Source organism: Rhinolophus ferrumequinum, chromosome 21 (assembly GCF_004115265.2).
Source record: "Rhinolophus ferrumequinum isolate MPI-CBG mRhiFer1 chromosome 21, mRhiFer1_v1.p, whole genome shotgun sequence".
NCBI lineage: Eukaryota > Metazoa > Chordata > Mammalia > Chiroptera > Rhinolophidae > Rhinolophus > Rhinolophus ferrumequinum.
Window position 1 is genome coordinate 20,976,696 of NC_046304.1, and position 26,323 is coordinate 21,003,018.

Below are 26,323 nucleotides of genomic sequence, written 5' to 3' on the forward strand. Positions count from 1 at the left end.
AGATTAATAATCAAAATCAATTAATTCTTTGCAGCCCTTAAAAATACTGCACAGATTCTTCAAGATTTAATTTTCAGTCAAGTCACATAATCATACATAGAATCCTGCTGGTGTAAAAAATAGAGCAAAAAAAAAAAGCCCAAATGATATGTGACTCTCGATGTACATGCACTCATAGCATGAGTAACATTTCTAAAGGGCTCATTATGGGTCAGGCACTATCTGAAATGCTTTCTATATATTTACTCATATCCTTTCAATAACCCTATGAGCAGGTACTATGATTATGGTCCTTTTCCAGATAAGGAAACTGGAACACAGAGCGGTTAACTAATTTGCCCAAGGTTGCACAGCAGGGGCAGAGCTAGAATATGAACCCAGGCGCTCTTTTGATATCTGCCACCGATTTACATTCAGTATCTCCGTGATTTCATAGTGTCCTTGTGGAATACCATGACACCAAACGACCACATCTGAGCATCGTTAGCCGAGTTTACGTGCTGAGGTAGCTGCATCTAAGACACAGCTAAATACAGAGGCTGCCAAAAAAATGTACACACATTTTAAGAAAGGAAAAAACCGTATTCAAATTGTAATACTCAATATATACTGCCAATGAAAGAGGAATACAAGTCATGTGTACACATTTTTTTGGCACCCCTGGTATATCTGGTGCTCACTGGCAACAAATAATGAGGAGAAAGGAGCTCTGAATAACTCTGAACTCAGATTCAGGGCAGTTTAGAAAAAAATGAAGATCAGCTGTAAAGGTATCAAATTTTACATGAGGGTTAATTGTATGTATGTATGTATGTAAGTATGTATGTATGTCTTACATTTATTTAACAAAATAGCTTCCTCTAAAACAGTTGTTTTCTCCCTTGCACTTTAAAATCACCAAGGAAACTTTAAAAAAAAATCTCTGCTTGGGCCCCACTGCCCAACTCCATTAACCAGGACATTCTGGAGGTGGGACTTGGGCAGCGGTAGGCATTATAAACTCCTCGTGAATCTAAGGTGAAGCAGGAGAGACAACCACTTCTCTGACAGGAGGAACAGACTTTCTAGTTTGAGTTATGTGTGGTGATTTTAATAAATAGTTATTTTTTGCTACTGAAAGAAAGTAGAGTCTGCATGCCAATAGCTTATCTTAAATATGCTGTGGCTTGATCCAGGGGTTGTGGCAGGAAAAATAAATGGACAGTTCCATTATTTTGAGAGGGAAACAGAAGCCCTTTGAAAGCCAAATCTATAAAACTGGAGACACGAGGTAAAAGCAAATGTGATAACAGCAAACAGAAACTCATGGTCTCAGATTTGTGACTTTATATCGTATATTAAGTGTGTGGCCATAAACGGATGCAGCACATACCAACAGGTTCTTACCTGTTAAAAATTGCTTGTAGGGCCTCCTCGAAACGGTGAAGAACTCTAGGAGGGGTTGGCCACTTCACGTGCTTCCCGTAGTCTCTCATGGTCTTGATGCCATGGAAGCGTCTGGCCACCTCATGGATGTAGGACTTCACTTTGTAGCGCCGGTAGTATCTGATAATTCTTAGAGCTGCCTTGGTCCTCTTGTACCGCCTGCGGGCCAGGGTGCCCCGCCACACCTTCACAATAGAGGAAAGAAAAGAAAAACGTTGCTAACTGTCTGAGTAGTACATAACTTTGAAGTCATAGACGCTTGTCTACTTAGAAACTCAGCGGGGGAACTTGGCATGTATCAGCCAGAGCCAAACCATGTCAATTCTGCCTGCCACCAACAGATGGCGCCAGGAGTCAGGTCGGTCATTTTGTTTTCGTTGTCTAGCCGTTCATTCTCTACCCTGGAATGTGTGCTGAGTTGGAAGCAGAGTCCTGTTTTAACTTTACGGTCAGGAAAAGAGAAAGCCAAAATACAAATAACTGTGGATTAATATTTTAAGAATGTTAAGGAAACAAGATGAGTTAGAACCAAAAGCCATCAACATCTATAGTTCTCTTAATGAAACCTAGTTTTACACAGATTATACACATTGGCCACTAGTGTAACATCACATTGGATTTACAAACTAATTTATACACAGCTTGTGCAGCCCCTCTCGCAGGTGCTATGTAAACTCACAAGAATTTACATGTATTCCTGCGGAAAGGGTAAAACAAATGACTAATACCATATGAATTTTTGTTAAATTTTTTTCTGTGCTCAGAAATCAATTAGATGATACATAAATGCCTCAGTGTCAGCTTTATCCAAGCAAGGGGAAGTCAGAGGTATTTCTATATTTTTTCAGGATGATTTGTCCAGGTTCCCATACTTCTCAATCTCTCAAGTAAAAAGAAATTTGATGTAATCTTCAATTCATCATTGGTTCTTCCCCTATATATACTCTCCACCACTAACCTAACTCTTTCTTTTACAGTATTTCCAGTATAAATCCTTTTCTTCTCCTTTCTGCTACTACAGTCTCTAACGCCCCGAACTACTCTGATTGCTTTCTTCAACACACTCCTTCCTTGAACAGCCTGCCATCATGCTCCAGTTGATATTTACTGCTGCTCCTTAAAGGACCATTCCAATTCTTAGATTGATGCTATGACTTCCTCCCAGCTCTGGCCTCTCCAGACGCAGGTTTGCAATCTCTAGTTCAAAGCCCACCATATGACTTCTCCCGATTCCCTCAGGTTTCTTTTATTTCTTCTTAAATCCCCACCTGTGCCCACCAGTTTCTCTCAGAACAACTCATGCAATGCCTCTTTTATTCAGTCGTCTGAGGCCTTCATGAAGACTCCTAAACTGGCACCATGTTTGTAGTGTTCTCCTTTTTCAGTCTGCTGCACAATACAGATAGATTTGTTTGCACACTACATGTGAGGAGGTCATCAGAGGACCCCAAAGAGGAACTAAGAGGTCAGAAAAAACCATGATACGGGATGGAAACATAACATAGGAGCAATTTGTGATGGGGACCTACAGTTCACATATAAACAGAATATTTAAAGACAATGAGGCAATGAAAACTAAGTCATCACTGCATGTGGCATCAGTACAGAAACCCTTTTTAGTCAAAATGGCTCTCTTCCTTATAGCCTAATCATACAGATGGCTTTGTCCCGCCTCCACCCAAGTGCTAAAATAAAGGTCCCTTCTTTAGTATCTTGAAAAACCAAAAGAATACAATTACAGGGTGGAAGTCTGTGATTCAATTTCTTAACGAAAACACATTTTTAAAGTTTCATACTGTTTATTGCCTTTTTTTTTTTTAAGGAAGGAAATTAAGACTCCCTGGAGCCACGTTTATATAGGAAACCAATCTTTAATTTTCATTGTGTTTTACAGAGCTTTTTATTATATTAACATGTTTTTGGTTAGATTCTCCAGTAATTTGGGAAAAAAACAATTTTATAAGTAAGTGCTTTTTAAGGCATAGGTTTTTATTTCACAGCCTTTAAAATTTCATCGGTGTTCTTGGTTAATTTGGGTTTTGTATAGTTGAAAAATCAAATAGTAAAAAATGCTGTAGGAAAGATGGCCGCCCCTCCCCCACCCACCTAATCTCCACCTCCCCCTCCTCATAGTCTCATCCCATGCAAACTATTTCAACTGCTTCTTTCGGTATTTGCCAGTAATATACATATACTGCTCTTTCTTGGTTGATCCTGTTAGGCACCACCCAAATTACAGAAGTTGGTGATGTAGCTCTTTCACCATTACTTTTACCTTTCCTTTATCATCCCAATAATAATTACATTTAAAATGTTAAAGTTGATAGTGTTTACATTGTTACATGTTACATGAACTATATTATGTATTGCACAAATAACTTACATAATATATGCATATATATTACATATTACATATAATTTTGGTTTATCACTCTGCTAAGGCGTATACGACTACCCTTCCATTACTTGGTCATGTAAATTTGTTTTTACTTATAGTTAATAACTATCTCATTTTAAAAGTCTGCTTTATTTTCAATATACCTACTGCTAATTTTTGCCAAATGCTCTAACAGACCCATCGAATGATTAGCAATGATTTTTCAACTGTCAAGCACATCAACTGAATTTTTTTCTTTGATATCCCGTGTCCTTATGTTTTTTTAGGCCCACGGCACAGTTCCTATGCTGGGACTTTTAAAACTACTCTTCCGTGTTGGATCCCTGATTCCTGGACTTATGTCTTTCTTTTTCTCGGTTTTCCTCCCTCCGGTAGATTCCAAGAAATGGTGCATGGCCGGTAAATTTCCATTCTCTTTAATTTCCTTGAGAGTACAAAGCAGTTGCCTAAAATGTCAGTGTCTTGGGGTAAATGGCACGCTGAGAAGGGCTGGCTCATTTCTTTAAAGGGTATCCAGGTCACACTGACATGTGACTAAGGGAAAAAATCTGCACATACAAAAAAAGAAAGTAGCAGTGAAGACAAAGATTTCAAATAGTCACAACAACCAATGCATAAGAGCAGAGTAGCTGAGAACAGGCTCTGGACTCAGGCTGTGTGTGTTCAAACCCTGGCCCCGCTTTTACCAGCTGAGTAAACTTGGGCAAGCTTCTTAACCCCACATGCCTTAACTTTCTTATCTATAAAATGGGGATGATAATGGTGCTTAATTTGTACTGCTGTTCTGAGGATTAAAGGAGTTAATATACACGAAACACTTAAAATAGTGCCTGTGGGTAGTCGGAACTCAATAAGCATTGGTTGTTATAACTATTTGAAATCTTTGTGTTTAGTAGGCTGTGATCCTTTTTTTTCCGGTACGTGCAGGTTTTTTGCCTTAGTCACATGTCAGTGTGACCTGGAAACTCTTTAATGAATGTCAGCATTCCTTCTCAGTGCGCCATTTACCCTAAATCGCGTTTGGGTGTTATTCTTCCACTGGTACTATGGACCGAATGCCCGTGAGTTGTATCACGTAGCCAGTCTTTCACCTGCCCAAGAGGAGTGGCGAGAGAGCTGGGCCTTTGGGTAGGGGCCACTGAGTTCCTTCCTTAATACAAATGAAATGAATGCATCAGAAGTTTGCTTTACTGTCCGGGGCGTATCGCAGGCTTTTGGCTTGGTTGGGGACAAAGATTCTTTTTTCCCCCATGTTCTAAGCAGCTGTTCCTTGGTTCAACTGTAATAATGATTCCTAGCAGATCCTTCCCCAATTCCTCACTCACATATTGATATATCAGAGGCAGCAAAGATGGCAGACCTTCTGGACTCTTGCCTGGGGCATGTCTTGCTGAGGGAAGCAAGGGTCCCCAACAGAGGTGTGGGTTATTCCAAGCCTTCCCTCTGGCATACCTTTAGACTTAACGCCAGAACCTTCAAAAGCAGTGAGACTTCTCAGAATTCCCTCCTTGTGCTTTTCCACATTGCAGTTTTCTCTTTGAAGAGCATATTGATTTTTTTTAGCACCTTCTTTCAATTTGGTCCAGTTTTTCCTTTTTCTGGACAACACTTCCCAGTTGATGGTATGAAGCTGAGATCTTTTCTTGGTTTCAGAACTGATGGCATGTTCTTTGTTATTTTTACATTTTTTTTTTTTTGGTTAATTTCAGCAAATTTGGGGACAAGGAAGTGTGTGCTGTTACATCGACTTTATCAAAAGTCCCTTAGGCTTTATTTTTTTAACATCAGAGAAAAAGTAGCATTGAAAAACTACAGAGGAAAATGATTCTCTGCAAAACATGATTCATGTGTTTTTCCTTATAATCTAAGCATATTTGGTTTAAACAGATATGCTCCCATAGAAGTTTGCATATCTGTGTGTGTGGGAGGGTTGTTGTTGATTTTCCCATCAGGATCTGCAGGTTGGAATTTAAGGTATAAAAACAGATTTTTCCATTTCCCTCTTTGTTTAAAGCAGCTTAAACTGTTGGGTTTTTCAAGTGCCATACAAAGCTTACCTCTGTAGAGGATTTTGCCTGATGATGGAGCATCAAAAAGCAGAAAATTAAACGTTATATTCAATTAGCAAATGTTTGCATGGGCCGAGAGGTTCAGCAGAAAAACAACAACAAGGGAGCCCAAGGGGGGCCCTCATTAAAACAATATTAACACTAAAAGTGGAACCAACCGGACATTATATGCTTCAGGATATGATGCAAGAGAGTGGAAGCTGAAACCTGAAAGCGATGTAACGGACCTGGGAGGGGAAGTGAAGCAGAGGAGGTAAGGCAGAGGGCAGACTGACAAAGGAGAGGGCAAGCAAGCCATTTCTTAGGCAGAAAAGAGGACAGAGGCAAACAGGCCGACTCAGAGGGAATAACTGAGGTCTAAAGATTGAACATTAGAGCAACACTGCACCTCTCCTTGCTATTCAATTTTGGATCCAATTCCTCTCTTCAATACTTTTACCCCCTACAGTCCATTCTCAACACAGCAGCCGGAGTGATCCTTTTAAGTCCAAAGTCAGGTCACATCAGTTCTCTGCTTAAAACCGCCACAGCTCTCCATTTCCCTCAGAGGTCCCTTCTGTGGCCTCGAGGCCCACACGATCTGGTCCTGTTACCTCCCGACCCCACCTCGCCATTCTCTCCCTTCAGTCCAGCCACACTGGGCCCCCTGCTGTACCCTGCACAGGCCCGGAGGCCCGGCGCCCTCTTTTCTCAGGACCTTGCGCTAATTGTCTTTCTGGAATGATCTTCCCCCAGACATCACATGGCCAACGTCCTCACCCTCTCTGAGTCTTTGCTCAGTTGTCACCTTCCCAATGAGATGGGTCCTACTTACTACTCCAACTTGTCTCTCCCCTCCTGGTACTCTGCAGTCTCCTTCCTATGTCCTGTGTTTGCTCTTGCCTCCAGCACTTAACACCTTCCAACCTGTCATGTAATTTACATATTATTGTATTGTTTATACCCTCCCCCACTGCAATGGAAGCTCTGTTAGGCCAGGGTTCTTCATCTCTTGCTCACTGGTGAATCCCTAAGGCCTAGGACAATGTCAAGGACATAGCAGCCACTCAACAGTATTTACGGAATAAATGAATGTTTTCAACTCCATCTTCCAAGTCCAATGTTGAATCTTGCACTTTGGCTGTTACGTTTTCCAGTTTCAAGAGCTCATTCTTGTTCTCCGTGTGTTCCTTTCAAATACATGGTTTGCAAACGTACCATGTCATCTTTCCTCTCTGAGTATATGAATCAGTGTTACTGTAGACGCTGTTCACTGCATCGTGTCTGTCACCTCCAAATTCCCTCTTCCGTCTGTCTTGGCCCCGGCCTTTTGTGTGAGAAGCCTTCCTCCAATGCCTGGGGATGCTTGGCCGACCATTCACTGAAGAGTGAAACGCCACTTGGAAGCCCTGTGTCTGGGGGAAGATCATTCCAGAAGCCGGGGCGATGTGCATGGTAAACTTTGCTATAGGGTGATTAGAGGGGGACCAGCCATCTGTGGGGGGGCCTTTGAACGTCCATGTCTTGAACTGTTTCTCTTTGCTGCTAGAATTTTGAGTCAAAGGGGATGGGAGGAATCTTTAGTATTTAGATTCTTACTTCATTTCCTTCGTTTCAGTAGGGTTCCTGACCCCTCTCTTCCACTGTGCCTGGTGTCTCCAAGACTAGAGCTTGTCTGTTTCAATTTCTTCAGCGTAAACTTCTTGTCTTGCATCAGAAACACCTGGCTTTGTGAAGCTTGGGAGGAGACCTGGGTGTCTAATTGGTCTTCATAGAGATTTTTCAACCAATCTGTTCCTTCAGCTCCACTCCTCGCCTCCGCCTAGAGGTACCTCGTCCCTCCCACTCCTGAATCTTTCTAGAGCACTATGGTTTGGTGCACTGGCTTGCTTGTCTGCCTTCTTCTCCACAGGCACTTAGAGTTCAGCTTTCTCCCCCTCCTTGGGGGAGCAACCACACATTCACTTACTTCCAAAATTATGTTGATATCTCTTGTCTGCTATTGTTTCCACTATGGTTCTATTTGTCCTTGTGGGTTTCTCCAATTTTTTTTTTTTTTTTGGTTTCTCCAATTTTTATCCCTTACTGCCCATTTAGAGATTTTGAGAGGGCGTGGATAGAAACACAATCTGTCATGCTTAACCAGAGGTTTTATAGTGCCATCTTAGTTCTACCATGTTTTCTTCTGGTGCATACTTCCTCAGTGGTCAGGCATGTCAAAGCAACATCTGGCAGTCATTAAAGTACAAGATATACTTTGCAAAAGATGTAGGATTCTAGGTTATACTCTGTTAATAAGTAGGTCAATTGCATATCTTCAGTTTAGTCTCCAAAATACACACAGGCCAGCTCTCCTTTTTTCCCCTAGTTCTCCATGCCTTGCCCCTCCCGTCTTTTTCTTTTCTAGTCATTCGAGATGTTGGGCTCTTTCTGCCTGTGCTCTGAATTGGATATTCTCTTGGTTTCCACAATGAGAATCTGTCAAAATTTTCGCTTCTCAGGACCTCCATACCTAGAGACAACTTTTGGGAGAAGCATCTTTCTTTTATTTCTAACCTTAAGTTCCCCATACAGTTGTTCTGGCCGAGTTCTCACAGTTTATGGTTGTTAAAGAGTTGTGGTAGAAGAGAATTTAGGTACCAGGTTGAACTCTGAGCAAATTGTAAAATACACAAAATCTATCTTTGGTATCCACGTTCCCCATCAAGTTAGAATATGACAGTTGCATCCTAGTTGGGATTGATGAAGGCTTGGCCCATTCTAGGCGTTATTTTAAAGAAAGGTTCAAAGACAGAAAAATCTTCCTGAATTATGCCTCTTCAATTCAAATATTGCTATGAGGGACAAAACGAATCAAGAGCTGAGGTGGTATTTTTAAAATGCTGGTGATTTTTTTTTTTTTAAATAGCAGTTTAAATATGTACCAAGAAGAAAACAAGACCCCGTGGATATATTTTGTAGGTTCTTAGCATAATTCTTGATACAAAATTCCTTAGTTTTACAGATAAATTAATAGCATTTTGAGAAGACCTAGGGGAAAATTAAGAAGTAATGAAGTAACCAAATCTTTAGTCAGTGAACAAGTGTGAAACCATTAAAATAAAGACAGAGACAGGAAAAAAAAAAAAAAAAACACACATGAGCTTGATCATTATAAGCTGTCCTGGTGAATTTAACTATGTGTGTGTGGGGTGGTGTATGCCTGGTGGAGTGTAATTTAGAAATGACCACCCCTGAGCAGCTTTCCCTTGGTCTGGTAGACTAACCTGTCAAGTTAGTTGACTTGTGAACCTTCATTTAAGATTCAAACATTTTATCTTGATCCATTAGCCTAGCATTTCTTTTGTGCATACAATTGTTGCCTATTAACGATTGCTTTACCATGATTTGACAACCCCCTTGTAAAATTATAACTTCAAGAAGCAATTGAACCTCTTGGTCAATCACTGTCAGAAGCCCCCAGCTCAACATGAGCTCTATCGAAACCTAAATTGCAATTGTTTTGAAGACAAATGAAAATAAAGTTACTCCAGCCAACCGGTTAAGTCAATCTAATGGGCCTTTCAGGATTCAAACTTCTTCAGAAGTAAACACTCTGTGGAGCTGTACTCAAGTGGTTGCTTTTTCTGGTTTGGTTTGCTTTCTTAATAAAGGAGGAAGAAAACTGATAATTCATCTTCAAAATCTCTGAAGTCAAGGCTTTCTCAAAACTGCTTTTTGATGTAGAACTACAGAGTTCAAGTATTTGGGCATCTGAGCAGATCCAATGAGGCATCGGGGGAAGTTTCGGCTTTGTCTGAAAACGCCTACCACCTTCTCTCAACCCCCAGACCCCTCTCCATCTAATGCCAAGGTGGCTCACCACCTTTTCAGGGGACAGTTGGGCTTTTTCCTTGTGTGACAAATGTGCTGACTTTTCTTACTTTATGTCTAGCATCTAAAATATGCAGAAACCCTTTAAACAAATAACCCAGTACATCTTTGCTTTGGATGCTTGCAAATGATCTCAATTTTGAATGGTTTCTTAGACCACTCAAAAACTCAGATAATAACTGATATTTGAAAGGATCAGCCACAGGTACAGCCTAACGTTCATTTCTATAGAGTTCCAAAGTGAATTCTGGGATATAGGGCCTTTGCAATGCACCCGGTAAAAGGGGTTCCATTTTTAGTAAGTTTGGGAAAGCTGTATACTGCAATTCCTTTTTGGAGACTCCTGATGTACATTAGCATACGAAAAGTTCTGATAAATTCTATGTAAATAAACCAATTTTAACTTTGTTCAACAGAATTTTAAAAACCGTATTTGACTGTAGAATCCTTTGTACACAGATTACTCATTCATTTTGTGGGGGGGGGGTCAAGATATGTCATCCCAAAATATGCCAATTTTTGGCGTAAGCATTATTTTGAGCATTTGTTCATTCCACAAAGACTTCCCAAATTCCTACTGTACGTGAGGTTTCTGTAGGGACTACGAAGGAAAACGGGACATCTACGGTGTCCTAGGAAAACCCAAAATGTCCGATAACTGGGAAACAACTACAACTAATCCCTTACAAAATAAGACCCGGTCAAATGCCACAACCAGGTAAAACTCCATGTAACAATGCTTGAATTCCTCTGCCACAGAGTTAGGCTGTTTCAAGGGAGTGCATCCTGCCCAGAGGGACAGCTCCCTGGGCCGCACTGTGTGCGGCTGGAATGGAATGAGACCTGCCCGGGAGGCAGAGGCCAGCATTCCCCACGGAGGACGGGGCCAATCAGGCAGTCAAACTTTGCAGGCTTCAAGTTCTTCCCCTGTAAAGCAAGGATGTACAGTAGGTGATTCGTTCGAGCACACACTAGCGTGCTCTGGCAAATTCTATGATAACAACTACTGATAATGAGCAAACATTTAAACATGCCATTTCAAAGGTTCTTCCTGATCCAAAAAGTGCACATGGAACGGACAAGAGCTATCTTTGATTTTTCTTCTGATTACTGTTATTAGCCCTAAGGGAAGGGAGAGAAAACATTGTTTCACTGTTATGTGCCAGGCTTTGTACTAGACACTTGACATATTTAAAAATGGGTATTTTAAAAGTAGTTATTCTTGACATATTATTTATATAGTGCTGATTACATGTAATGTAATCTTACTAATAATTTACCATAAATGAGGCAGGGGATACAATTGACATAATCTTCGTTAAGTCATACACTACTATATTTTTTGCTGGCAAATGCTTGCCTTCGGGAAACAATCATTTTTCAGACCTATGAACCCTGATTGTACAGAGGAATGCAATCGATGGGCGCAGATCTTGCGGGTAGCCTGGCCCTGGCTGTAGGCGATGGAAGGTGGTACCAGCAGGGTTTTGTTTAAAACCAGTGTTCCTCAACATCTCCCTGCATCTCAACATCCATCAGTTACCTGTGCTCACTATGACGCTGATATTGGGTAAAGATGCTTCCTGGTGGGGGATTTTAAAATCCTGGGGGAAGGGAATAATCTGAAAAAGTTTCCCTGGATTACTTAGGGTGAACATCAAATATGCTCCCTCTTTTCACTTTCCTGTCTTATATTGTAAGTGGTGGGGGAATGGCAGGATAAGAAAAGGTACACTTATTCTTAAGGACAGATACTTTTTCGACAGTTCAAGGTTACACAGCCCAAGTTGAACATAATATGATTAAATAACATTACTGGTCATAAGTCAATTACAAAAAAAAAAAAAAAAAGAATACACCTGTGTTGTTTGGATGCATGGTTTATCATAGTAATAGATGATACATGTGATCAGAGTAGTAAGTAGCTTATGCTAGAATAATGTGGTGGAACAGAAAGAAATGTCACTGTCTAGAGAAAAATCTGGATACAATAAAATGCTAGGTTTGCTCAGTGATGTGTAGGTTTTATATTTGCACACATAGCTGTAACTACCTTTACTACTGAAAATCCTATTAGAAGCATAACCTTGTACTTATAAATCTAAAAAAATCCTACTACCTAATCTATTTCTTCCCCAAGAAATGTTTTATTACAATCTTTGAAAATTGAGGATTTCTAGTTATCTACCAATCAAGTAAGAATAGATTTGAAATGGATGTCAATAGCAATATTATTCAAATTTCAACTACCTTGATAGAAGTTATCAGTCATTTGTAATTCTTTTTTGCAAACTATGCATTTATTTTTTTAACCTTTTGTTAATTTTATGCTTTTTAAAAATTGATTTGTAGGAGCTCATTATAAGTTAAGAAAATCGTCCTTTTGTCATTGTTTTAAATATTTTTTTCCAGTATGTCAGTGATCGTTTGATATTTTTTATAGTGTCCTGCCATACAGAAGTTGCTTTAAAAAATTTATGTAGTCAAGTGTATTCATTTTTCTTTCATGGTTACATACATATCTCATACAAACCTGAGATCATATAATAATCATAAAGCGCTCAGCAATGCTTTTTATTCACTACATCAGGCACATTTCCCATGAGATCAAATATCCTTCTTATAATGTGATTCTGAATGGTCTCACAGTACTCAGAATATGTGCATATAATTCAGTTAACCAACTGCCTACTGTGAGATATTTTCAGTATTTTCTATTTTGTTGCAATTATAAATATTTTAGTAGTATCACTGTATACAAATGCACACATGATTTATGGCAAAGTTCTAGAGACAGAATTGCTGTTGTGAACCATTTATGTTTTCAACTACCACATATTAAAGCACCAATTTCCAAACTCTACCAAGTGAATAGTTAAAAAGAATGAACGAAATTGGTAGGGTAATATATTGTTGCTATGATTAAATTGCTTTGATTATCAATGTTATCCAACTTTTAAAAATTCACTAGCTATTTGAGTTTTTTCTTTTGTGAATTCTCTCTTCATTCCTTTTCTATTAATCGCATATTCATATTTTTACATAACGATCTGTAAGGATTTTTCGTATACAAAATAAGCTAACCTTTTTTTACATTTACAAAGATTTCTTAGCATTTTGCCTTTTGCCATCTCCTGGCCATGGTTATTGGTTCATGTCTATAAAACATGAGAAGAGTGTTGCTAGATGTTTCTGAGAAAGAAAATATTTCTTTCTATTCTGAGATAATGTCAAAGGATTTCTAGAAGTGACTCTCTCCTTGAAAAAGGGGGAAACGTGGCTTCTGAAATTGTTAGCAGCCAGCATGCAACCACAAGGGGGAGCCACACTTAGGAGGAAGATGCTCCAAGAGAAGGACTAACAGGCTTCCGGCTGTGTGAAACAGTTAGTTCCCTGTCCCATTCTCTGCCAGTTTAAGTTGCGTCTTTCTCCCTCCCTCCCTTCCTTCTTTCCTTCCTTCTTCCCCTCCCTCCTCTCCTCTTTTCTCTCTTTCTTTCTTCCGCAACTGAATACATTGCAATACAATGGTATTTTTCTTAGGTACAGAAGTTTTAAATATTTATTCAGGGACACCTATCAATCTTTCCTTTATGAATTCTTTCGCTGCTGCTGTACTTAGCAAGGCATTCTGTAAAATCAAATACATGCCCGTAAAATGAACTTGTTTTGTTAAAATGTAAGTAATCTCCGTAGGGGGCAAAGGGGACTCCGTCACTCAATCACAGGTAGGAGAGAGCCTTTATTTTTACAATCACTTCACGAATGGCAGGAGATTGTGTGCATTCCAGTAGATTACCCATGTTTAAAGATCTAAAGCTCTGGATTTTTTGAAATACCAATGAGTTATCAGATACAACTCATGAATATGACAGGAGAAATGTTCTATTTGGCTCAAACTCACACGAGTGGACCAAATCTTAGTGAGCTCCTACTTGGGCAGGCATTATAAAGAGTTCATACTGGAAGTCTTTATGAGACGTGTCCTCTAAAAAAGTGGTGTAAAAAGCCACTTGCCAGTAAGGGTAAAAGACACACACACACACACACACACACACACAAAATTACCTGATTGCAAAAGGCATATACTATAGTGAAAAGAGTATAACTACAGGCTTTAATATACCAGTCATAATAAATCAGCAGTTTCATGCCAAGTCAGAGCGAGTATATCTTAAATTCAGAGAAAACGTGAATATTTCCAGTCAACACTGCGTTATATTGCCTACACAGTTCTCTCTGTATGAGAAACTTGGAAATATTTTAAAATCACCAAAATCTATCCCCCTCCTTTTTTCCCCATTCATCTCAACTGGTTTATGATCAATACTTTATGGAACTCTCCCATAGCTAGCTGCCCTCCAGTGTCCTTCTAGAAAACCCAAACCTAAATTCCAGTTAAAAACTTGCACAGACACAAACCCTGCTGCACTGAACCTTGAAGACATGGACGTGCACTAGTGACAAAGAGTGACAGAAGCACCGACTCTGTTGTCACGTTGCTTAAAACGCCTTCCAAATGTCCAAGCCCTTTCTTGTTGCAGCCTCTCTGCTTATGTATTTCCCTCTGCGAATCTTCTCCCCCTGGAGTTTTCCTAGGGTCAGATCCTTCTCATTCTTTAGGTCTTGGCTTATCATCAGAGAGGTCTTCCCCGACCAGCCTATCTAAAATACATTTCACTTGTCCTCTCAATGACAGCCCCAATCACTCCTTCCTCTCCTTCATAACTGTTACACAATTTGTAATTGTTGACTTATTTTTTGTTTCACTCGACTAGAATGTATGAGGATACATACATTTCCACAAGGATAAACAACTATTTCTATGATATTCATCACTGTATTTCCAAAGAGTGCCTACCAATAAATGCATTTGTTGAATGAATGAATATTTATTGGCTTAAATAAACTAGGTATCTTTAAGTTTAAAAGAAGACTTTTACTTATGTGTAAAAAAAGGTCCCTCGGACTGTTTCAGATCCAAGAAGGGCTCAGTAATCTTAGGGTTTAAGAGCTCACTTAAATAGACAGCTCATTCTGTTACAACTATGATAATGAACCAAGCAAATTATGAAACATTCAAGAAGAAATACATGGTAGCTGTCAAACAGCTCTCAAGTCTTAATATAATTTCAAAATCAATGTTGATGTAGAGTTTTAGAGCAGTCTTGCACGAATAAGCATCAGTTTGAAAAAATAGTGAGAGGTGGGTACTAGACTTATCGGGGGATCACTTCATAAGTTTTATAAATGTCTCACCATCATGCTCTACACCTGAAACTAATATAATACGGAATGTCAACTGTACTTGAAAAAAATTTTTTTAAATGTTGCCAATTTGCCAATGAGTAACATGATGCATAAAAAAATCTGGTTTTTAGTGACTGTTCCTTTTACATTAAAATAATTTCACTAAAAACATAAAATCTTCATCTTAAATAAGTTGGTTCTGTTATAGCTCTAAAAGTGTGGATATCCTAAATTAAATTTCTACTTTTCTGTTCATTCTACTTATAGGATTTTTTATGGAAAAAAATTGCCCTTTTGCCTTATTTTCCTTTTTTTTTGACAAAAGTCAACACCTAAATGTTACTGTATCTTATCAAGTGACTAAAGAAAATGGGACATAGTACATCCTATTCACTCTCTTGAAGTCGACCAGACTGAAAAAGAGCCCATAACTCTACTATGTATTATTCCTTCTTTCACTGGGCCTGTGAAAATAATATAACTCCTCCATTACTGGAATGAGAAGAAAGAAGAAAAAAACTAAACCAGACCGGGAAATTCTATCAAATTCAAATATACCAATATTACATACTGGTTCTCAAATTAACAAAAATCAGATTCCAATTAATGTATAAGAAACCAACTCTTGGTTAGATTACTTAGATGAACTAGCTATTCAAACTCATAGGCCAAAGACAACATAAGATACTATAATTCATGTAGCTTTGGCTTGAACTCAGCAGCTGATGGATATGCTCCAGTTCACATCTCTCCTTGAGAGACAATCCAACAGATACTCTTTTTCCCCTCAAAGGGCAGAAAACCCTTGCTTCTTTTTCATACCTTCATGGAATCTACTGAGTTCACCATATTATGGGATAAGGAGCTAGGTAGCCCAAAAGAGTCTCAGAGTTTCCATGTCTGTAGAGGTTTATCCCCTATACAGAAATCATGGAACAAGTTTTCTAGGATCATCACATTCAGGAATGTATTTATTGGACCAGACTAAGGTCACAATAGACATAGCTCCTTGACTTAACCATCAGAAAGAACTATAGAAAACCGTCTCCTTCTCAGTTGGGAATAACTCTTGTGCCTCCTAATTACTCCATTTGCTTGGTATCATGAAGATACCTCATTTAAGTGCCCATGAATAGCTCTTGAGTATTAAATATCTTCGCTTTCATATATAACATAACTACTATGAAACTTGACAAATCCCAAAACACCTAGTATTGAGTCGTGATAATTATACTATTGACAAAATGCGACCTAGTGCCACGGTGTACAGGGCATTTTGCTGGGGGCCCTGGGTGGAATACGAACAGTGATGAGGGCACTACCTCCTCAACAATTTATAATCTCAACAATTGAGGAGATAAAGCAAATGTGTGAAATTAATAGATGATGGAAAGGCTACAGAAATTCCAAGAGTCACCAGGAATTTTGAGCTGAAAACTTCTGATAAATCATCTAGCTGCGAGGTTCTCTGCCCTGCCTCTCCCATAGAATGCCGTATGAAGGACATACGCTCACATGTGCCACACCCCCCCGGGAGTTGTACAATCCGTGACATGGGCCTTTCTTGCCCACTCAAGAAAGTATACATTTTATAGAAAGAACCCGGAAATCAGCTCCTACTTATAAAGTACTAATTATCTCCAACCACTTAGTATTAGTAACTAATTACTCCTAATATACCTCATAGCCAACCCTACCATTTTGAGAATAAATGAAGTGAGCACCTTCATTCACACAAACCTCACACAAACCGAAAACTAATAGCTGCTGGCTCCAGCCTCCCAGGGAAGTTACTGTCTCAGAGAGACACATGCAACGGACAAATGGGTTCTGGTGAAGGAAGTGAAGGTGACTCTATGTAGAGTGGGGTGGCCCAGAGGGCTTTCGTGAGGAGGTGGACTCTAACCGGAAGAGGACCGCAAAGGGTAGGGCACACACAGGCAGAGGTGGTTTGGGCGTTTGGTGACAAGCACGATGACGCTGCACAGTGCTATAATGGACAGTGTGGTTGGTTGGAGCCAGACTCTGGAAGAGGCTGGTCTTCATTTTGTAGGTGACTGAAGAGTTTCTGAACAGACGAACATCATGAAAACGACGACAGTGAGATGCAGATGAGGGTCAAGGAGGGAACCTGGGAGATGACAAAGAAGTGGTTTGGGGCAGAGTACCACAGCCGCCACCATGTTCTGCTGGTTTCCGTACTGGACACCCCTTTACAGTGCATACAGTATGACTTCAGTTTTCAAGGTGTGTGTGTGTGTGTGTGTGTGTGTGTGTAAGAGAGTTGGACAAAAACTGGAAGGATACATTCCAAAATGTTAATGGCAGCTACCTTTTAGTGGTGAGATGATGGGTGATGCTATTTTTTTTTTAATATTTCATAATGAACACATATTACTTCATAATAAAAACCGTTCCCTAAAAATGTTAGATGGAAATAATATTACGGCTTCGTGTTGTTCCTGTTTATCATCCATTTAAGGCACAAGAAGCTTGTGCATAAAGTACTTTGTAAACCTGCCCTTAAATTATAAACGCTTTGATTGTATTTTTAGTACCCCAAGGTTATTAGGCACCAACATATTTTCTCTGAGTGTCTGGTTTCTTTGAGTGTTTGTATCCATACAAATACAATAAAATCAACTCAGGACAGCTGACTAGTAAATACCTTATTTTGAAATTAAATTTTCTTAAAAATACACTCTCTTCTTGCAGTGTTAAATTTGAATAGACAGCCATGTTTGGCGACATTAAGACTTCCTGACAAAAAGCACTAAATAAAAATAGTCCTAGATTTTCTTTAGTTATGAAAAAAGTCCCCCCCAAAGTATGACTCATTGGTTCCTCCTCAGTACATTTATTGGGTGTGTGTGTGCACACATGTGCATAGGTACTTCTAAGAATTAACAATGTGGTTTAAAAGGAATTGTACTAAACATCCTGTTTTCTAACATATACAGAGGGCACCAAAAAAATGTATACACATTTTAAGAAAGGATAAATTGTATTAAAATTGTAATACTCAATATATACCGATAACAAAAGACGAATACAAGTCACGTGTATACATTTTTTTGGCACCCCTGGTATTTTCACTTAACATTTATCATGAACACTTTTGATGTTATTCAGTATTTTTTACATTGCCATTGTTAAGGGCTGCTTAGTTTTCTATTGTATGGGTGTACCATAGTTTATATAACTGATTTCTTAATATCTTCTCCATTATTTTCCACTTTCATGAGACATGTTGAAAAGAACTATATTTTAACATAAGTTGTTAAGAATTTCCTCAGTATAAATTTCTAGAAGTATAATTGCTACCTTGGAGGCAAACCCAATTTTTAAAATTTTTGGAAACAGACTGTTAAACAGCTCTCCTGCAAGTTCTCACCATTTTCTCTTAGGCCTGTAGTACACATATCCTCAGAAATGCTGTTTATGATTTAAAAAAAAACAACCCCAAGACCCTGAGTAGTTGATGGGTGAAAATACGGTTGCTGGCCATTTTTTAGTTCATATTTTTGCTCAATTCTCTAGTGAGGTATTTATTTCATTTCTTTGGAAGGGCCTTTTGTATATTAAAGGTATTTATATTCTGTACGTGTTGAAATAAAAACAGTAGAGCTACTATATGTCTCCCAATTAAGAGAAACTGAATGCTCTCTCTATATATACAATAAAGAATGATACATTTCCCAGAACATGTTAAATATTTCATAAACTTTTTTTTTTTTTGGCTAGCGAAACTTGACAGTTCAAACAGAATGTGTTTAAATGTGCCATGCAACGAATATGAGCAATTTCCTGACATGCCGAGATTTCTTGGTAGTAGTTATATACATTTGCTATAGTAAGAAAAAGAATAAAACAAACCCCAACACTGTAGCCCTCATACTTAAACCATGTATATTGTATTATGTAGCTAATTTGGTAAACACGATGTAGTCTGTCATTCAGAAAAGTATCTTGGCTCAATGAAATATGTGGCAAAATCACGTATTTTAGAAAAGCCTTTTAAACAAGGCTTTAAACAAGTAAGTTTTAAAAATTACCTTTTTTTGGTGATATTTTACATTAAAATATCAGTGTTGTCACTGTAGTGAATGGCCATTACAATAAAATACTTTCATCGTTGTCTTTAATATTTGTTACCCAATTATTTCCAAAAAGATTGGAGGGAAGTTACATAAAAGATACATGGACATTGGAACCACCTAAGTAGGAACAAAACAGCTAGGCAACGGGAGCAGGGCTGTAGGTGGGAAGGGAGGCGGTGACACTTGAAGTTCCAAACAAGAATAGTTCCTGGAGTGGTCAGGCATCTACACAGTCCATGATAAGTGGTCTTCCTAATAAGACAAGTATCCATCGGATACCCCACCAAATCTTTACAACATTATTGATTATAATCCCCAAATTGTCTTTCATATCTACTGAATGTCAACTATAATTTTATATATATATATATATATATGTATATATATATATATATATATATATATATATATGGTTACAGGATGTGGAGTACAGCATAGGGAATCAAGTCAATGGAATTATAACAGCTATATATGATGTCAGAGGGGTAGTATTGTAGATTGGGGAAAGGGGGTTGTCACTGTGTGAGGGGTGTAAATGTCTAACTATTACATTGTTTTGTACACCTGAAACTAAAAAAGAAAAAAAAAAGCAGTTCCTGGATTTGAGTACAAATCTGAGACCCGAGCTACCTGGCAGCTACAGCAAATAGAACACTAATGAGTTACAGGGATTTAATTATTTAATAAGGTTGGTAATTAAATACTCCCTGCACCCAAATATGCTCTTTTTATTTTTGAACACGAATTTTTTATTGCGGAGGAAGACAAATGAATTGCTCAGCAGTGATTCAATGGTCTTTTGTCTGACTTGGCTGTGCACACCTTCAGCTACCTGTGCAATGCCGTCTTCCTCCAGACAAGCTTTCGATTGTCCACCTGTCTGTAAGCTCTTTCATGTGAGTCTGGGATAGCAATCCTCACTGGATTGTTCAGAAGTTTCTAATTTAATGCAAACATGTATTCATCGAATCACTTCCCCTTCACTAATTAATTCCTTACAAAGAGTAATCTCTTGAGCTTCCAGTAATTAAAAAAGAAAAGTGCAATGAAAATGTAGCCATGGATTTTTTTCCTTGTGTTTTTCCCCCTACCACCACCTATAGGGGCCAGAAATTGTTGCCATGGAGACAACAGCTGCTGGGTTATGAGTGACAGGTCTCAAGAGAGAAATGTCTTGGAACGGGAACATCTCAAGTTTAAAAAAAAAAAAAAGTGGTGAGGGAGAAACCAACGCAGGCTCTTTTACTAAACATGGTGGGGGAGCTCAGTTGAAAAATGTATTTAAGCTAGCAAAAAATAAAAGTACGATTTCCCCCTTTCTTTCATCTAACACAGGAAATGTTTTCCTTCCAAAGGGGAACAGATTTCTTTTAAGCACATCTCAAGCGCATGTACATATTTTGGCATAATTACATTTTAAAATTGGGATTCACACTGATGCACCAAATTGGTTGCCTTAGTAATGAGATATCACCCGGGCAACGGATTTGCTGCTCTTTCAGGAGAGCAGATCATCTGCTTCCAACTTACAGGGGCGTGAGCTGGGGAAGGGGTGGCAGTCGTTTTTTATTGACAGTATCTGAGACGGGATAAATAGGAAACAAATTATTTTTGACATGTCAACATTATTTTCCAAATATACTTTTATCATTTTTATTCATCAGTTGGGTGGGAGGAAAGAAAAGGGGGAAGGGGAGAGGGAGAGGGAGAGGGAGAGGAAGGGGGCGGAGAGTGAGAAGAAAGAATGCTCTGTTGTTCCAATGTTAAATTTTTGCTGAGGCATTTTTATAGTTGTAAAAGGGCTTTGCATTTGTCAATATGTAAACGCTAAATGGCATCAGTTATATTATATTATATATTATATATCAACAGATTTATAAATCTGCTTATATTATAACATCAACAGAAAATTTCTTCACAGTAGTAAAATCAGTGACTTGTACACAGTAATGTTATTATGTTATTATAATAGCACTGCTTAGTAACATTTGTAGGGGCAAGGCTTCAGTGTTCAAGAATCGTTTACCAAATGCCTTGTAGATGATAAACACTTTGGTTTCCTCGCTAAGAACATACATCCTTTCGCATACCGATTTTCATTACCACGATTTACCAGTAAGTATTCAGTACACTTTCTCTCTGGAAGATTCTGATACCTGGTTTGTTTTTCTTGTCCTGTACTCTGCTTTCATCTTGATCAGCCTTACCATGCTGGTTATTAATAAACCAGCGATGTCCTAACTGCCAGATGAAGTGGGCACTTTGTAGCTCTCCTTTTGTTGGATGTATCCAAGTTTACTACTGGTGTTCATTCCTTCTTGAAATTTGCTACTCCCTTTGCTTCCCTGACTTATATACTCAACTGCTTGCTCGTCATCTTGACCTGAATGGCTCATGGCCACCTTGAACACATCATGTCCCAAACTGTTAATTTCCTCCAAGCATGTACCCTCTCGGGCTCTGTACCCTCTATCTCTATCTCAGTTAGTGCCACCAGCTAGTCAGGAACCGAGGGTGGAAACCAAGGAATCAAGAATTCCTGCTTTTCATCAGTTTCCCACCCAAACAACTATCATGATCTGCTACTTTTACCTCCTAAATATGTCTCAAGTTTCTTCCCATCTCAACTACCACGGCTTTGATTTAAGCCTCCATTAGCTTTCCCAAGATTACAGTGAGAGGCTCTTAATTGACCATCTTGCCTCCAAATCTCGTTGACTTCTAATCTCCCTTTGACACAGATCTATTTAAAAATTGAAAACTGACCACATCGCTTCTCACTCTTAAATCTTTCAATGGGACTTCCACTGAATGTGACTGGAATGGGGCCTAACAGATAACCTGACAGCCTGGCTGCTCGAGAAATGCAACAAACACCCCCGTGCAGAGCTGAGCTCACAAGGAAGAGAAGGACTTCCTTAGGCGTCGTACAAGATCGGCCAAAATTTACAATTCTGACAATTCAAATGGTTCATAAGGATGTGGAATAATAAAAACTCTCATACATTTCAAGATAAGTGTAAGTTGTGGTGTAATTATTTTGGAAAGCAACTGAGCAATCTTCAGTAAACTTAAAAATGTGTCGACTCTAGGTTGCTAGATGGGCGGGAGGGGTGGGGGGTGGGGGGGAGGGTGAGGGGATTGGAGGGCAGTCGGTGACCACAGGATGGCCACGGGGTTTGAAAATTAATCTGGGGAACGTAATTTAGTGGTTACCAGAGGGTAAGGGGGTTGGGGGGTGGGAGATGAGGGTAAGGGAGATCAAATATATGGTGATGGAGGGGGAACTGACTCTGGGTGGTGAACACACAGTGTGATTTATGGATGATGTGATGCAGAGTTGCGCACCTGAAATCTATGTAATTTTGCTGACAGTTGTCACCCCAATAAATTAAAAAAAAAAAAAAAACGTGTCGACTCTACAACCTAGCATTTGCAATCTATGGAATATTCCCTAGAGTAGCAGTTCTCAAGGTGTGGCCTGGGGAACCCTGAGCATTGCTAAGACCCTTTCAGGGGATGCTCAAGGAAACTAATTTCATAACAATATCAGCAAGTTATTTGCCTTTGTAATTCTCATCCTCTCAGGAGTCTACAGTGGAGTTTTCCTGAGGCTATATCACAACTGAGGACATTACTCTAATGGAATGTGTGCTTATATATTCTTGAATTTTCTAGCCTTTTCAAATGTGAGCTCTTGGGGAGTCCTCAAAATTTGAGAATAGCTGCCCCATAGAGACTTATTTTTACTTGTAGACAAGGAAACATGTATGAAAATGTTCATTGTAGCATTACATGGAATGACAAAATGATGAAAAACTAAGTAACTATTATTAGGAAAATAAATAATTACTTTTCTTAACAATGGAAGAGCATAAAGAAGTAAAAGTAAATAAAATAGAGCTACCCTTAAGGACATTTTAAAAATGCTGAGAAAATTTAAGAACATGCTGATTGAAAAAAATCCAGCTGCAGAAGACTTTGTACAGTACAGTGTGGAAACAGAGTATTACAAGCTATGACAAAAAAGAAAAAAGAATCAAATTGGAGGCTGACAGCTTGACCAGCAGTTATTAATGAGGAATCATGACAGAACAGGAGCTTGTTGACCCAGGTGCTTTGAGAAGACAAGTCCTAAGCTAGCTCTTTACATCTTGTTAGATAAATAAGGGAAAGGTTAGTAAATATTTATATACTTGTCATAAAATTCAAGTGAAATCTAAATTTAACTCTGTCATCATACGTGACACTGCTGCCGTGTCTATTTGCTTCCTAATTATCCATGTGGCTGCTTTCTAAGGAGGGCAAAGAACTCTCCTGTAGCATTGAAAGGGCTGTTTTCGTAATTCCAAGGACTAGAATTATTCTATGTTTATTAGGGGAAATGACATTTGTTTGAATATGTTTGTAGAAAACTGTGTGCCCTATATTTGTCACAGGAAGTTTGTTTTACCCACTAACCTCAGTGACAACCCATTATGACATCAATGATCCAGCTCTAATGTACTTGAACTATATAAATGGTTTATGAAATACTGATTAAGATCTATCCTCCCTGTAAATGTGTTTTTAAGTAAAACGTGAATCAAACAGAGTGGTTCTCAAGCTTGTTGGCACCTCTTCTTCTAGAAAGCCTTCTTTCCGAGCTCAAGAACAGGTGCCTCTTTTCTGAGCCCACCTGGCAGTCATTACCTCACCCAAGAGCATCACAATTCCTCCATCTCACTGACCTGAGTGTTAACACATCTCTCTCCTGACTGGGTGGTCGGCTTCTTTTGGGTGGAACCATGTCTTGTTCATTTTTATGTCCCTATTCAGTAACGAACGAACAGATTCGTGTGTATTCCTCATTTAAAAATGCATATGAGCACCCTTCTTCTGCACACCCAGAGAGCAGGGGGGTGGAAGGAGCAGTCGCTATGCGTTTCTTACAGCATACCACAATGACCTACAGTCAACGGCCATCATTTGATCAAAGGCACGTTTTTCTTTGTTTCTTTCAACACTTAGTCAAGGTCGAGCAACGTATTTTGGACCATAAGTATTCCCCATGAATGAAGCAATGAGCGGACTAGCATTGGGAGCAACCTCCCTCATCACACAGCAGGGCCCCCCCACCCCGCCCTCCTGTAATTCAGCTTAGGCTTTGTCGGTAGTCATGCAAACAAACACACCTTTCCTAAGCTACTCATGGCTCTAAGTCCTTTTTTTTTCTTTTTAACCAAAACAAAAATCTCTTCTCCTGGTGCATGTATTCTCAGTAAAAAGTAAAGTAATTAATCACTGTTCATATGGTATATGCTTGTATGTCAAGAGCTCATTCATACGTTCAACATCAGTGTTTCAATTTAGTAAAAATATATCTTAGTTCTCATACTCAACAGTAAATGACTCAGACAGCATTAGCTCAAATGACACGGTCATTTAATAAAGGAATTTGGCCAACTCTCATTCTTCTTTTTCTCTAAGCATGATGCCATCATCACCTTTGTGGCTGGTTTTATAAACTTGTCTTCAATAATGTGAGGCATACCTGTTTTTCCTTTAAGGAGTGCATTCTGAAGGTTGCCACTGGGGTATAAGTGGAGAGTGGTTAAAAGAGTGTGTTCAGAAGCCCAGAGTACTGGGTTCAAATCCCAGTTCTGCATTCTGTGCTTCCTCCAGCAAGTTACTCAGCTACTCTGTGCCTTAGTTCCCTTTTCCTATTAAATGAAAATAGTAACAGATATTCATTCACTGGGTTCTTGTAAAGCTTTAGTTAGTATACGTAGAGTGTCACTCAGTAAAGACTAGCTACTATATTAGTTGTGTGTGTGTGTGTGTGTGTGTGTGTGTGTGTGTTTTACTTTATGGGCAAAAGTAATTGATTTTATGGGATATATTCTGCTTTTAGTCGGAGAAATAGAACACTCGACTGGTTTCACAAAGAAGTCAGTGAGCTTTGTCTGAAAATGATGTGAAAGCCCCCACGGCTTCATGCCACTACTTGACACAGTTTCACAATTAACAACACATCAGGAAATAGAGGCAAATGAATACCTAAACCAATAAAATCCAATGTTCAGATAATTATTCATGCTTTTTCTTTGGATGGTTTACAAAATTATCATACTCAGGTCTATATTATTAACCTTTGAGACTACCTATAATTAATAGTGATATTATTCTCCGTTTTAGAATTCAGTTTTAGAATGTTTGTTAAATATTTATGTCTTAATGAGCCAGCTTTAACCCTTCTTAGGATTGGGGCTATAACATAACCCAAAAATAAGAACATAAAATGCAAATTTAACAAATAAATACAAGAACATACAAATAATATTAATTTCGGACAAGCCAACCAGGGCAGTCTTTGTGATACATAAGCTGCCTTTACAACATAAAAATTTTAAGGATGAAATGATATGTCACTGAAAATCATAATTAATGTGGTCAAGACTAGCACGTTCCATTCTCGAAGGTGCCTCAGCTCCACCGGTGACAGCAGCTCCATCCCCAACCATCTGTAGATATTTCTAAGTCAACTGGGAATAATGGACACAAACTACATTTTAGGTAAGGTTAAGGCTTATTATTAATTTCACACGGTATGAGAATGGAATACTAAAGTCTTTGTTTGTAGAGATTATACTGGTCTGTAAGGATGAAATGATAATACACCTGGGATTTCCTTTTAAAAACACCAAACAGAACAAACCGAACAAAACAAACACATAAAAACATGAGGTAAGAACGAGATAAAGTAAGAATGGCAAAATGTTGATAATTATTAAAGTGGAGAGATGGGAACATGGGGACTCCCTGTACTATTTTTTCTACTTGTGAATATTTACAATTTTTCATAATGAAAATGTCCAAAAAAATACACCTTTTTTCAAGGTATACTCCAAAAATGAGTTACAGTAGGCCCTCAAAATTCAATAAATTCCAGAAACTGAAACAGTACATTTAACATTCCATGATTGTAATGCAATAAAACTAAAAATTAATAACAAAATTAGAAAATAAAACAAAACATACACATAAAACATGGATTACGTGGAAATGAATGCCACATATATATATAGCATTTAATATATATATGATATATTAAAGAAATATACACTTTAAACCTATATAATTTTACTAATCAATGTCATCCCAATAAATTTAATTAAGTAAATAAATATTTAAACATTTTGGCAAAAAGGAAACCTAAGCATAAAAAAATAATTAAATGATAATGTATCAGG

At 38.5% G+C, this 26,323-nt stretch overlaps 1 protein-coding gene across 2 annotated transcripts in view; it reads right to left on the reverse strand.

The window, feature by feature from the left end:
• Window positions 1-26,323, reverse strand: part of MYO1D (myosin ID) — a 287,794-nt gene that overhangs the window by 128,141 nt on the left and 133,330 nt on the right. For both annotated transcript variants that reach the window (XM_033091580.1, XM_033091581.1), the window contains exon 17: window positions 1,387-1,610. In XM_033091580.1, coding sequence (XP_032947471.1) covers window positions 1,387-1,610 — 224 coding nt within the window. The remainder of the gene's footprint in view (window positions 1-1,386; window positions 1,611-26,323) is intronic.